The 15,963-nt window shown below is 34.6% G+C and overlaps 1 protein-coding gene across 1 annotated transcript; it reads left to right on the forward strand.

The window, feature by feature from the left end:
• The first annotated feature begins 9,941 nt into the window (after window positions 1-9,941).
• Window positions 9,942-10,526, forward strand: LOC115229730 (protein lin-32-like). The gene has a single exon (XM_029800041.1). The coding sequence runs from the start codon at window positions 9,942-9,944 to the stop codon at window positions 10,524-10,526; it is 585 nt and encodes a 194-aa protein (XP_029655901.1).
• The last annotated feature ends 5,437 nt before the right edge of the window (window positions 10,527-15,963 follow it).

Genomic DNA, 15,963 nt, shown 5'->3' on the forward strand with positions numbered 1-15,963 from the left:
TGTGCTTTTTATAAATTGAGGTTTAAGTTCAAAATGTCAGTTCTTTTATTTCTGTCTTTGCTGAGTACATTTACTCATTTAGTCAATATTTCCTCATAAATATAACTTATCCACAAAATAATAAACTAATATATTTTTAAATATTTGGTGTGAATGCTACTTCGACATTTCTCAAAAATTTATACACGGCGCGGGGATTTCGGAAAGTCGAGTCTTTTCTCAGGAGAACGCCGCCACAAAAATGACTCAATTTTTGAGACATTGGGGACCATCGACGAACTCTCCTCGGCCATCGGGTATTCCAGACCTCACATTTTCGTAGAATAGCTCGCTGTCACTGCTCTACCCTCCCACACCTGGACTCAGAACTACTCTCAATCCAGTGTCTTCTCCAGGACGTGGGCTCAGTCATTGCCTCCCCCTCAATCACCAAAAGTCCCCTCCCACTGTCGACCATTAGTGCAGTCCCTCATAACCAGTGGACATATCACTCAACTGGAGGAGTTGATCGACAAGCACACAGAAGGACTGCCCCCTCTCCGCGTCTTTATAATCCCTGTATCCACACAATGTGACTCCCAGTCGGGGGGGATATCCGCTGCCTCTCTCCACATGGCCCGCACGGTCTGTCGGCGGGCGGAGAGACGAGTCGTGTCCTTGCTCGAAGGGGGGGACACTCATCCTCTCATTTGTCAAAAATTTTTGAACAGGTTATTTCTTTTGTGGTTATTGTATAGGCTTAGTGATTACTTGTTTACTGCTGCCCGTGTTTGTTCACATGAGTTTGGGGTAAAACATGATGTTTACTCGAAAAAATAATAAATTAATTATAAATACATATTTTAAATGAACGATTAATTTTTAATAAATATTTAAAATGAGTTTTCTTGATAGTGTACGATGTGTGTAATAACTAATTGTAGTTGCCCGACTTTTCATCTCGCAATTTTAGCACAGTCAATGGTAAGTAATAATAACCAGAAATAGACGTCGAAACACGTTTTTCTGAATACACCAAACTTTTCCCCCACCCATACAGCTGTGTTAGAGTACTCGTTGACATAATGGCCACATCCCACTGTAAGCACATCTCTCTATTGGCAGCTGCCAGTCTCAAAGGTCTGAGCGAAGAACTCGTCATCGCCTATAAGCGGATGAGTTCGCTTTCTCCACACAAATTCGCAGTCCATTCAGCAGGGGACATTTGCACACGATTTATCTGCAGTTCCACGTCCATCCACAACCCCGTTGGTGTGTGTACTCGACTGTAGAACTACTCCGAGTTCAGACAGGCGCTTTTTCTTAGAGCACATTCTTATTTGTGTTTGGTCAAAGAGGCGTCCCTCAACACTGCCTTCACTTTGGTCACTTTAGTGAGGAAGGCCAAAGTTTTATTTTTTATTTATGTTAGGAACTCGTCATCCTCGGGACTAATCAGGCACTTTTCGATTTGATTCAAAAAGTTGCCCAAAGTGAGGGTTCGACTCCGATGGTTAACCACACACATGAACAACTGTATGTAAAATTTATTAAAATAATTTATTTAATCATGAAATAATAATTAGTTTAACTGGAATTAATGGAAAAGTTGAAAACAATTTAATAGACATAAACATATTTTGCAAATGTATTAAAAAATATGATTTCTTGCTGGTGGGGGCGGAGGCTGTTTTTTCTTCGGGAGAATTCATTACGGAGGTCTGAGAGTCCTGTGATTTGCAGGGCGGGCTACTCCCCTTCCTCATCATTGCCAAGAAATTGGAATTGCCAATTTATGTCGTGGTCGAGTCCTACAAGTTTAATCCGGGAACACTCGTCTCCAATCACTATTTGAGCGAGGTTTTGATTTTGTTGCAGTCAAGGCGAGTTCGGAGTATTTTGAGGGGAATTTTGATATTGTTGATAAGGAATATGTCACAATGTTCTACACCGATATTGGTTTGGTGTCGCCTCTCTTGATTAAATATGTCATTGACAATATGTTCATTTAAAATGTTGTTTTCAAACTAAATTCATTCAAATAAAAAACTCGGGTTATTTATTTTATCACGTGAAAAGCCGCCAAGTTCTACATTTGTAAAATACAGTGAACAAAATGCTTGCTTTTTTATAAATTTACAATCGGACAATATCAAAAATATGTATCAAATTTATTTTTAACATGGAATAAAGTATTTTATATTTTTATTTTTTGAGAAACATGGAAAAACACACAGAGAAATACAAGATATCACCAAAAGATCGCTATCAGAAGCTACTAAAACAACTGCTTGACGGACAGAAATGCCGGGTTTGGTCGATCATCGATGCTTAATTGTCAAGAAATATTTCAAATGAATGTGGCTCGAAAAGTGGATGTCCATTTCAGCTGTGTTAAATATGCCAAAACTTTTACAGAAAAAGCAGGGAAATCAGTAACAGCTAAAATAGTAAGAAATACAATGAAAAAATTGGTTTGAATGATTATCCGCCCACGAAAAGGCCACTTCTTACCAAAAAACATAAACTCCGACGATTGACCCTATACCAAACATAAATATGCTTCCAAGATATTTTGGGGAGCGAGTTATTTTAAGTGATGAAAGTAAATTTAAAATTTACAATTGTGATGGAAAAAGTTTTGTATGGAGAAATCGCATGGAAAAAAAAACAGTGACAAAAACAGTAAAATTCAGTAAAGGAAATATCATGGTATGGGGTTCCATATAATAAATGGATTCAGTAATTTGGTTTGGATGAAAGAGAAGATGGATGGAGCTAGATATGTTAGCATACTCACGAATAATCTTATTTCATTTCTGAACCAAATCAACTTGAAGATCCTATTTACCAACAAGACAATGATCCGAAACATACTTCGGCAATAGCAAGGCGCTTTTTTGAATAAATAATATTGAATTGCTCTATGGCCTGAACAAAGCCCAGATTTAAACCCTATAATTTTCAGAAATATCACCCATTTGGAATGAACTCAAAATAGAATACGCAAAAAGTTTTATTAATAGCATGCCAGGCCGAATACTTTAATTATAGCTAATGGAAGACATAGTAGATATTAAATAAATTTGTTCAGTTTTTTTTGGATTCTGGATTATCAATGAATGAAAAAGGGTATATAAATATAATATTTTTTCGAAAAGCAAAAAAATAAACAATACTTTATTTAATGTTTTAAATAAATCTAAGTTATTTTTTTAGATATTATTTCATAGTAAATTTGTGAGAAAATGCTTGTTCAATAATCAGGATAATTTTAGAAGAGGAGGGAACACATGGCTATCCGAGGGAAAACTGATTACGTGGAGTAAATGAATATTGTCAAAAATCTATTTCTCAAACAAGTTCAAACGTTTTAAAAATATTGAATTGCTAAATCACGGGTCGGCAGAATTTCCGACTTCACGGGTCGGATTATAAAAAATTATTATAATCGGATAATTTTTTACTTATTTAAGGCTAATATTAATTAATTGAATAAAACTTTATTTAACCAAACAACGAGTAAATTTCATTTTAATTGAATTTGCTGTTTAATTTTTCATATACTGTCGTTTATTGTTCGAGAATTCATCAATATTAGGTGCATGGGTCGTTGACGCTAAAATTAAAACATTATTAAGATGATTGTCCGTAATTCTCGTTCTATAATATGAGACAACCTGAAAAGGCACTGTTGTTTGTGCTAGCTGCTGGTCTCATAATCTTATGTGAGATTGGCGTCACAAATTCACGACCAAGTGGTTTTCATTAGGCGGTATTAATAATTGTTTATGAGATCGAAATAAAAAGAAAGGACGAAGCTGTCACTAAAGGACGGGCGAATGATTGAACAATGTAGAGTCTATATGTCAAGAATGATGGGAAAGTTATCTTCTGATGCATTAGCTTCCATAAAGCTACAATAAAAGAACAGTCGATTAAGGATAATAAGCACTCCGATTTTGGGGAGGACGACAGTCGGTTCTTTGTGACACAAATCAGTGTGATAGTTCATTCCTTTTAATTTTTGACATTTATTTTAAGCAAAACTTCCACGTCTGCTCTTTCTATTTCAACTATCGTTACCTCGAGGTTATGAGTGACGACAGAAACTGGATATGGTAGTTTGGGAGAGAGTCTGACTTTACTCTTTACTACGTTGACCGGAAACGGTTCTCCATATTTTAGAGTGTCCTGAAAAAGCCTGCGATCAGTTTGAACGTGCCTTATTCCCTGTGTTTAAGATGTAGTGCGACAACTATTTTAACCTCAAAACAGAGGTTAGTTCAAGTTTTACTACTCTCAGCCAAATGTTGCGGAGTCGAGTGCATCTTCTTTGATAACTTAATTGACTACCCTGCACTGAACTTGCATGCCTTGGCTAATAGGTGTGCAAGGGCGACGTCCTGAAAACCATTTTAATTGAGTAGTTTTTTGTGACTATTTAAAAAATGCATTCAATGCAGTTGTTTCTTGATGACCAAAACGAGTCATCACCCAAATCTGTTCTTTGACTAAAGATTCAAAAATGTGGTTTTCATTAGGCTGTTTTCATACCAAATTTCATGTTGAAATTTAATATCTCCAGATTAAAAAACACGCATCTCATAATTGACTGCTTGTTCCACTCTAAATGTGCTAAACGGAAATGGTCGTTCACTAAAGAATAGGCCAGCGATTCTATATTTCCGGATCCTTGCTAAAATTTATGGCCTGCACAGATGTTCACATCCAATGAAAACAATTCACGATTCCATCTCAACGTCAGCAATTCTCAAGCCTAATTCGATCCTCAATAAACTCCCACCGAATGTTCACTCTTCAGAAATGTTTCTTGACTGTTCCGCTTAAGTAAACCTTGCTCGTTTCTGCTCTGGCCATCACCACTCACTAAACCACTATTCACACAAAATGGACATCTCCCCCTTCTGTAATATTTGCTGTGCTGATAAACACTCAACTGCTCATCGCTGTCCTGGTCCTCTTTTAATCCGCCTAAATTTGATATTCACTCCCCGAGGTCATATAAGACAACCTGAAAAGGCACTGTTGTTTGTGCTAGCTGCAGGACTCATAAAATAACACGAAATCGGCGTAACGCAAAATCAATGCGCACTAATTCACGACCAAGTATATGTTAGCAAAACACTAACTTCGAGACTCCTAGCATTAAAACCACTGGAACACGCTCAAGAATAATTTGACAACGTATTGAATAAGACAAGGACATTAAAACCAGAAAAAGACATTAATAATAAGTAGAAGGCCTGGTAGTACTGAACCTATTAGCAATGAGTGCCTTGTTCACATTTCTATAAGGCCGATATTTCAACTTTGGATTCTATACGACCCAATACAACACAACACTACATGAAACTGCTTCACTGCATCCCGTCGACACTCCCCAGCAGGGACCACCTCCACTCTGATGATATCAATCGCGTATGACCTCGCTGAATGGTTTCCCGCCAATGTTTGATCTACACCAATAACCCGCCAAAACAACAGCATTTGGTGACAGCCCCCACACGAGAAGTGTCTCGAAATTCGAAGGACATGTTTTGGATGTTCCTGTGTGAGCGAACACGCACCCAGATGCCATAATTTCGCACAACTTGTTTGTTGGATTGGATCTATGACCATCACACTATAAAATCCGACCTCCTTATTTGGATAAGGTCGCCTCCAGATTTTTTGATTTTCTTTAATTTCCGCATGTAAGACCAGAATTTGGATTTGGCAGTGACCTCGTTTTTTGAAAAGATGTTCATTTTGACTAGGGGTGGTACTTCGTCCCCAACAGGCGTCTTTCTTCCAATCACGACGTATTCTTTTAGCTACAATCATATTTAAAATATTGATATTTAAATGATAAGAATGTGCAACAAGAAACCTGCATGTAACCAAACACGTGAAATATAGTTTATTTTATCGAATAATTGGATAAAATAGAATTAATTGAAAAAATAATAATCCTATTTTTTAACAGTTTCAATGGATATTTATGCGTTTGTTTTTTAAGAGAAATATTTTGACGTAGTGAATGTAATTTTTTCAACTTGATGATGGATCCGTAAACAAAAACCCTAAATATGAGCCTCTTCTGGCCATTCGTAATTTTGAGAAGCCTTAATAAAGGCAATTCCGTGACGTCTTTTACCGTTGATATCCATCGAGTCCTGGTCGACCGGGACTTTTCTTCCCAGTAATATTGCTCAGCATAATAGTTCTTTCTAATGAATCAGAACGAACGACATGTCCTAATAAACCCAATCTGTGTTTTACGATGTTCCCTTTTAGCGAAATGTCCGTATCCCCCCTATCGACGTTTGTTATTTGGTCCTATGGGTTCTTAGTAAATTTTTTTAAAAATCTATATTTATCCCACTTCTGGATAAAACGATAGCAAGGACTGCTCAATTCCTTACGCCAGCAAAATACTTCTTAAGAATACAACATGTCGAAATGATTTTACCGAATGTCCAAGCAGGATTCAGGAAGGAACTGGGTACCCGTGACAATATAGGAAATGTCCGATGGATTATCGAGAAAGCCCATGAATCCAAAAGAGTGTATACATTGACTATCGGAAAGCTTTTGATACACGACAAGATGTGGTCCGCTTTAAATGAATTTGTATTCGATGCCCATTTAAATATTTCTTATCAAATCTCTTTATAAGGACCAAGAACCAGTATATAAAGATACCCAGTATTGGTAAAGGAGTAAGACAAGATTGTTAAATATCTTCCATTTATTTAATATTTATGTCTAAATTGGATATTGTATTGAATGTAGAGATGAAAATTGGAGGCAGGAAAATAAATAATTTGCACTATGCTGCCAATACAACAGAGGATGGCCTCAGTAAGTTGATTTTAAAACTCAGAGAAGAGAGCTTATTGTTTACTGCTGAATGTCAGTAAGACTAAAATTATGACGACTGCTAATAATTGAACTAAAAATTTGGAATGAGAAAATAGAGTTTCAATAATTTATCTTTCAAGGATGCCTGATTAATCGGAATAGTGAAGAGGCGAATTGCCATTGGACCGAGTGTTTTCCAGAAAATAAACAGTATATGGAAAAGCAGGGATATTTGCTTAAGGACTAATCGCGTTCCCCGTTTTTATAAAACATGAATACTAAAAAAGCGGATAGACGAAAATTGATGAACATGTCGGTATTAGTGAGTCTAATATGTGTTTAGAAGTGAAACGTTTGGCAAAAGAGTAACAGAATACTCCATTTGTGCCTAGTTTAGAATAAATAAGTTTGAATAATGAAAATTTAATCGATTGTGTCATGCCAAAATAAGAGTGGTGACCTTATGACGAGGACAGATATAGGAGCATGAAAAGGCAATCGTTTAATTTTATAAAAAGAGAAATTCTAAATATTCGATTAAGATGATTTGTCTGTTGATGAAATCCACCTTCAAAACAAGTAAAATTCTCCAAAAAATGTGAATATTTGGCTTTGATAATTTGGAGAATTATTAGCAAATCTGTACTAGTATTTCGAAAGGAAACAATCAATTGCTAATTATTTCATTACTTGACGTCATCCTCCGACAACTTGTACATTGTCACCACTTCTGTTTAACGATTATTTATTTATGTTTGATTGATTGAGTAATTTTAAGTATTTAAAAAGTGATTTAAAGTCAAAATAGAAGATGACCAACTAAAATAAGCTAAATTCGGTCTTTACTGAAGTACTAATTAGAATCAAACATAAATTGCCAATACAATAAATCAATATACCAAGAATTAAAACCTGATTTAATATTATTGTTTGAATCAAGTAATTAATACATTTATTAGTGAAAAGTAATAAAGATATTGATCACTTTCCAGACATCATAGCAACGAATTCTAAAATAAAGCGACCAACCAACAACCCTCGTAATCCACGTGACCATCCCCGTCCACGTCGGCCTCCTTGATCATGTCCTCGACTTCCTCGTCCGTCATCTTCTCCCCTAAGTTCGTGAGGACATTCCTCAGTTCTTCTGCGCTTATTTTGCCGTCATTGTTCTTGTCGAAAACACGGAAGGCCTCCCGAATGTCGTCCTCGTAGTCCTCCACCAACAACTTTTTGGACATGAGTTCCAGAAACTCGGGAAAGTCAATGTTGCCGTTCCCGTCAATGTCGTATTCGTTGATTATCACTTCTATCTCCATCTCCGTCGGGTTTTGTCCTAAAGATCGCATCACAGTCCCCAGTTCCTTCGTGCTTATCGTCCCGTCCCCGTCTTTGTCGAACAGCGAAAAGGCTTCTTTGAATTCTCTTAATAAGAGAACATTGAATGTACCGAGGATTTGTTCTTCTGTCAAATTATTCGCCTAATTTTATATTAATCTAAGTTATACCATTTTACTATTTGATTTCACTATTTAGTATTTATAAGTGTGTTTTCCACTATAATATTTATTTAATAATACAAATAATAAAAAACATTTTTTTATTAATTAGTCGTTTTTTGTCCAAATAATAAAATTCTACATAAACGGGTGCATTTCCTTAGACATCATATTTAAGTTAGATTTTTGAGTATCAATTAAGTCAAAAATCACGTCCAATCTTTTATAAATCTCCATCTTTAAACTAATTATTAAACAATTTTTGTATCAAAAAACAGATTGTGGTGAGATAAAAACTACAAAACTTTAGCTTGAGTACATTTTGTGCCCCCGTCGATGAGTCCCCCGTACTGTATAAGTAAACTTATCTCTTTAAGTATATTTCAGTCTGTCCTGTGATTTATTTAACAATTTCTATTATTAATGATAATGGTTATCACACTCAAGTCTACAAATCGACAGTAATATCCAAAATAATTTTTATTCAACTGAATTTGAAATACAATTATTATTAGGTTTTCATATACAGTTTTGAGCAACTATCACTAAGCTGGAATTAATCCAAAATGGAAAGATAAACCAAATGACCACGTTTAGCCTCAACACCCTCCTTTAGAGCAAATGTTTTGGAGTCCTGCAAAGTGCATATTTGTATGTATGGGCGGAATTCAGTTCATACTACATGCAGGCAAAAGACTCCAGACGAACAACAAGGTTCTTGAGGCAGTTTGTTGTTGGAATCTTCTAGTCTAATCAAACGAAATACAATGTTGAAAACACGGATTAATGAGACTGCTGTAGAACTAACCTTTTCTCCCACCAGCTTTATTCAGTGCAGCTAAAGGGGATGCATGACTACGAGGTATGAGGATTGGAAACAAGACAATTACCCGCTCTCCTAAATCAATAAAATTTCTAGTCAATCAAGATTCATTTATAAAAATAGAAATCAGAATTCAACCTATACTAGTCCGATTAACTTTTATTATTAAGCATTTCTGGAAAATCATAAACTAACTAGGTTTTTTTGCCAAATTTTCAAACCCTTCACATAACCACCTCATGCTCCTTAAAAAACTTCAAGATTTCAAAATAAGTATCGAATGGTCAATCAAACTGATTTCAATAAATTACTATAAAGTCCCGTCGTCAGTTGGTCAAATCATTACGTAATCCAAATAAAAAATATTCCTTAACTTGCTTAATATTCCAATTAAAAATTCCAAAATTATATAAAATCAATATAAAAACAATTTTTAATTCTTAGAAAACTTTTGTTCTAAAATTTGAGGTGTTTGTTCTAGAAACTGTTCATGTTCATTTTTATGGGCACAGTTAAATTCATCTCTGAAATTAAATATGAAGCGGAAAACTTATTTTGAGACCAATAAGGCACAACTTGTTTCCTCTATTAATGGAAAAATTCCTTTAGATGAGGTCCTGATCAAATTCGTCACATACAAAAAGTGAAAAAATAAAATAAAAATTGTTCATATTATTGTAAATATAGGGAAGAATGCGCCGAGAACGATGATCGAAATCCAATTGAACATACGGGAATGACGCTCCAAAAAAAGAATAAAAAAACTAATGCGAATGATAAAGAAAAATATGGACGAATATGGCTGGAATGACTACAGGCAAAACGTGGATCAACACCACCAAGAAAATTCAATTTACTTTCCTTCGGCGATTGACTTTTCTGAAAATGAAAATGCAATAGAAAAACATCAAGCAGAATTTTTAACTGACTTCCACCCTGATCTAACTTATCAGAAAATGCCGCACATCGAAGGAAATTTGCAATATTATGGGGAAGGTCAGTATAATTTCCCTGTTGACGAGTATCCTCAGCAAGCATACATCCCAGAACCCGTCCATTCCATTTCAAACAACTCGGGTTTTGGTTCGGACTGTCTTTTTGAGAAAAAGAAACCAAAACGAAAAAGAATGCAAAATTCAATTCAACGAAAAGCAGCAAACCAACGAGAAAGGAAACGAATGTTTAGTCTAAACCAAGCATTCGACCAACTACGAGACCTAATCCCCAAATTTTCATATGAAAAGAAACTGTCTAGAATTGACACTTTGAGATTGTCCATATTCTATATCATGATCCTCTACAAAATAAACACGAATGAGCAACTCCCGATCGACCTTGACGAACTGCGATTGCACTGATTTTGTATCTTAGTTTTTAACAGTAAAAATGAGTAATTTTTAATAAAACTGTTAAAATAATTTTAACAGCTAAATCCAATAAATAGCAATTGTGAATAATTTTAGACCATATGTCTCCGGACACTCTGTTGCCAAAGTATATCGAAATCAATACATCAACAAGTAACGATTCCAATATCTAATTAATTTTTTTCTGTTTTGAATTTTTGTTAACAATTTTCATTATTCACGAATGACCCAGATGACAGACAACACAGTGGTGCATAAGAGTGAGAATTGTTCTATTAGATAAGTGCGATCAAGTGGCTTCGATCACAATGACTTTCTTTATTATTCTCATTATTTTTGCAATATTTTTTCGATATCAAAATTAATTTTTGAACATATTTCTACTGATAAAATATGGTTATAAGATTCTATAGACAGTGAATTTTCGCAAATTGACCAATTTTTTTAACAATCTACTAGAAAAAATTAATTTTCTTAGTAAATTAGCCGATTTTCAAATTGGCCACAATTTTTAATTGGTTTTTTAATTAGAAAATAAACTATTTTTCAATTCTCGTCATCTTTCCTTTGCCCGCGAGGCAACGAGTCCTTCTGGCACGACAAAGTTAAAAATGGGGATCTCTTACCTTCTTGGCGTTATGTGATCCACCATACCATCTGGAACTTTTAATCGGATATGGAAACGCTCAGGAGGCACCTAATGCCTAACAAAAAAGAACTAGAACTCTGACCCTGAGACATCGTCGTCCCAGACAGATCACCGTCGAGAGGATCGAACCTTTCAGAAGGATCTCTGTCGCTTGCGAAATGAATCGAGGATCGCGAGGATTATAACTAACTGGTACTTTAGTCGATAAATGTCTTAATGTTTTAAACTATTTTTTCAATCACATGTCTTATAAAATTTCTTGTATACTCGGCTCACTTTTTATGAAAAAACACAAATCATAAACTACAATGAAGAAAATGTAAGCTTTTGGCTGGCAGATTCTAATTCCGCAAAACTATCTCGAGAAAAACGATTAATAATCTTCTGCTTAATAAAGACTCTATTTTACGGGATTCAAAAATCTACAAAAATTTGTTTAAAGCTGCTCACAAACAAAAATTTCCTATGCTCGAAGAAAAATTGGTAGAATGAAGGATACATTAGAGTCTAAAGGTATTAATCGAAATTTAATTTCCAGGCGGTTTTTTTAATCATTCTTTAATATCATGTAAGGCTGCGCATTTTGCCAAAGAGTTACAACTTAGTAACTTTGGAAATTCTAATGGATTTCTGGCAAAATTCAAAAAGAGGCATGATTTTAGAATGCTAAAATTACACAGAGATGCGAACTGATAAAATAGTTGACATTAATTCTTTTCGTCAAGAATTGAAAGAAGTTTCTAAATTGTATAAGCCTGATCAAATCTATAATCTGGATGAAACTCCATTATACTACAAGCTTATTCCATCGAAAAGCATATGCAAAAACCGATTCCAAGGATACAAAATTATAAAGACCGTGTGTCTATTATATTTTGTTCAAACATGGCCGAAAGTCACAACTTAGAACCAGCGATGATTAGAAAACAAAATATGCCTAGATGCTTTAGAAATTTTGACTATGGATGTCTAGTCTCTATTATAGCTCACAAAAAGCTTGGATGACTGGATCTATTTTTATTTATTGGATTATTAGTTCTGATCTCCAGCTTAAAATTAAAAAGAACATTTTATTACTGATAGAACACTGTCTTCACATTGTATCCCTAAAAACTTGGATTGTATTAAGATTTTATTCTTTCCTAAAATTTCAATTGGATTACTTCAACCAATGGATATTGGAATTATAAAAACATACAAGACTCATTTCATGAGAAGAAAGCTGAAATACTTAACTGATTTGCTCGATACAGAAAATGTTTCTGTATAAAATTCATACAAAAAATTGACATTAAAAGATGCAATTTTGTTTGTTAATATGGGTTGTGTAGAGTATCTACTGAAACCATTCGAAATTGTTTTAAGATTCTAATCACGAAAATTTAATATTTGAACACCATGATAATGAAATTGAAGGAACTGATATTTTTGATCCTTTAATGAGTAAAGACTTTGATGTAAAAAAAACTAGGGTGATCTCAAGATTATTCATACTTTAAAAAATTTGTGGAAAATAAGTCAATTGGCCTTTTAATGTCATATTTAATGTCACGTAGATAGAAACGATTCAATGAATTATGTCATATTATTTTTAAGTCGATTTGTAATTTTTCCACTTCGACATGTTTCAAACGACTCTGAAACGTTATTGCGACGTCGATAAGAGTAATCGGTCTTGTCATGGACAAAGATTTCGGATTTGTTGTTTTCCACAGCAGTGTCGCCGCAAGATGGCCTTTTCCTGAATTGCAGTAGTTGCATTTATTTTCACAATACCCAAAGTACAGATTGGACTAAGCACAGCATTTCTTCAACTGGTGAGAAGTTATTTAGCCACACTGCCGATTGACGAAGTTCGTGCTTTTCAGACACTGGTATAGGCTTTCAATTCGATTTAGAAACGCTAAAGGGGCACCTAATGCTCTCCGAAAAAGGACATCTAGAACACTGCTCCATGATGATTTCTTTGCGTAGGATCGAACCTTTTGAAAAGATCTCGGTCGCTTGGAAAGTGTATCGGGAATCACGGTGTTTTTAATAAACTGGTTCACCATGGTCCTTTGGTCAACTAAATAAAATAATATATAAATAAAATTGAAAATACCTAATACACTTATCCGATGAACTTGTTGTGCAACGGATTGTTCAACTTTCTTACTCAAAAAGCAAGCACTGCGACGCTTTTTATCCGAGCGATGCACTCGAATAAAGAGCATTTAAAATTGTTGTATAATCTTCCCAAAAACGAGATTACTGAAATCCGACCTGACGGATATAAACAACTAAGTCCAGCAAAACATCAATTTATGGAAAATATAGAGTAAATGTCAGTTCTTACACCCAGAAACACAGCACTACGCTCCAATCCGGCAGAAATGACGTTCGATGGTACTCCATTCACCTCGCTGCCTATCCTCCACATGACCTTCTCTAAAAATAACTGTCACATGGTTCTGGCCAACTCGCGTGGTCGAATGATATTCCATCGGACTATGGTAAAGACTAATCCCACATTTGTAGGGAACTGAAGGGTTCAAAAATGCCAAGAAAAAGACCACAATTGCCTCCCAATTGGCCGGAAAGGCGGTCGGAAAGGTTTTCTTGAAAAAGTGGAGTAATTTTAGAGAATAGTGTCACTCGGATTCACAGACGGGATAAGGGTGTTCCTGAGGGGTTTCAGCAATGGGAGAGATGTATTGGTTGGGGATATTGCCCGTAGGCTGCTGTGGACGGTTTGGCAGAATCGGGACTCAAAGTTATTTCTCTGACTGATGCCACTCCGGTTCCCAGTGGGAAAAAGACTAGAAAAGTACGTAGAATTTGAGATTTTTTAATAATTTTGCTTTTCAGCGATTTCATTATAAATTAATAAAATTTTATTTACAAAGTGTTAATTAAGTATGTAGCGTGTCATATTCAAACGTGGTTGATTTAATTTTGGTGTTGGTTTGATTTTATAAAATTACTTATTGTTATACATTATTAGTTGTGAGTGTGTCGATGATTATAAAGGCCGAGTATGAATATGTTCATTATTTTGATTATTGAAGCGAGTCTGAGACACAAAACCGTAATTATGGTGGTTATTGAGAATCGTGTACCATTAATTTTTTCTAATGTTGTTTATTTTAATAATAAAAATAACGACTTTTGAAGTTTGTGGTTTAACTAATTATCAGTTGGCATGGATTTTTGATTAAACAGTCCCTTGTCTAAAATACCAGTAAATAACTACCCTCCGTGTAAATCTACTTGTAGATTACAAAGTTGCTAGTTTATCCGGCCTGATTGACTACAAAGCAAAAACGAGACTTAAAATATAAAATAAATATATGCGATTTAATGTTTATTTTGGTGCTTTATGAACACTTGTTTGTCACATTAATGATAATGTTTTGTTAATGTGATGACTCATCAAATTTAATATTTGATTGGCCCCGACTGTCCTACAGAGTGGGGGATGACACAATTTCTGTGTTTCTGTTAGAACACCGGCGAGGATAGTATTTGCACTGACGGAAAGTAACAAAACTAAAAAGTGGAAAAGTCTTTTAATAAATAAAACGATTCGACATGAAAAGTTCAAAATAAAATATAGAATAATTGTATAAATCACCCCAAGTTCTCGACCCGAGACTGAATAAATTCTTTTTTGATGACTGTCATATCTTCTTTATACTGCTGATCGTCTCGGAAGGCGTATTCGAATCTGAAACCAATTCTTGTATTGCAGCCGCGACAAAAAGCATATTGAATGAGGTGAGTACCAGTGGGCATCTCCACTCTTTCTATCTAGAAATGTGATATAAAAGGTACATTGCCATATTTGATGTTTACAACGATTGAAAAAAGGTAGCCGATAGCTTCCGTGCCGTTATAAACATATGACTTGATGTCGTCCTTATTAGCAAAGGGCACTTTGCAATTTTTGCATTCGTAAAAATGCGAAGAATTTGGGTGTAAGAAATATTTTACGGGCATGTGTTGAATAAATGTGATGAAATTAATGATTTGTATTTTAAATTTATAAAATTAATTCATTAAAATTATAAATTTTTAAATGTAACAATTCATCTAATTCTTTGATCTAAATTAAAACCACTATTATCACAATCGATCAACAACATTGAACCGAAGCTAATACAACTAACACAGTACATAGCTGGAAAACAACTGATTAAAACATTTAAGAGATCCGCCCGCATAAAAACCTAACAGGACTAACCATATAGGTCGACATATAGGTCACAAACACACTTATTTGAAGACAAAAAATGCTCCAATCCTCAAAGAATAAAAATCTACCAGTCACCAAATCACTAGGCATTCAAAGTAATCAACATCTCACGGACTTTCCACAATTTTAAACTTATGAAATACTTATTCTAAGCTCTGATGTTAGTAATAAGTAAAGATCATTTTTAAATAGTAGTAAAACAAATAGTCAGCGTTAAATTTCGCTGTTTCTGTAAACTTTATAAAAATATTTTCACATTAAAATATGACTTATCAACGAGGTTCATACTACTGGGAATAGTGGTAGAAGTATATAAATTGACTTTTAGGCTGCAACTAATAGGCATAATGAATTAATTAATTCAGAACATAACTTTCCCAAATATATAAAAATAATCAATATTAGTAATATTAGAATTAAAAAAATATCCGTGCACTAGTAATCGAGAAATAGAGCAATGAATATTCCTAAAGATTAAAAACAAGCACAACTTGTTTAAAAGTCTCAAGTCTCTTCAAAGTAAGAGACATTGCCTTTTGCAA

This window comes from Octopus sinensis, unplaced genomic scaffold (genome assembly GCF_006345805.1).
Source record: "Octopus sinensis unplaced genomic scaffold, ASM634580v1 Contig13644, whole genome shotgun sequence".
NCBI lineage: Eukaryota > Metazoa > Mollusca > Cephalopoda > Octopoda > Octopodidae > Octopus > Octopus sinensis.

Bases quoted from the DNA above. Each gene is read 5' to 3' on its own strand.
- LOC115229730 (XM_029800041.1), top strand. From the start codon at position 9,942: ATGATAAAGAAAAATATGGACGAATATGGCTGGAATGACTACAGGCAA.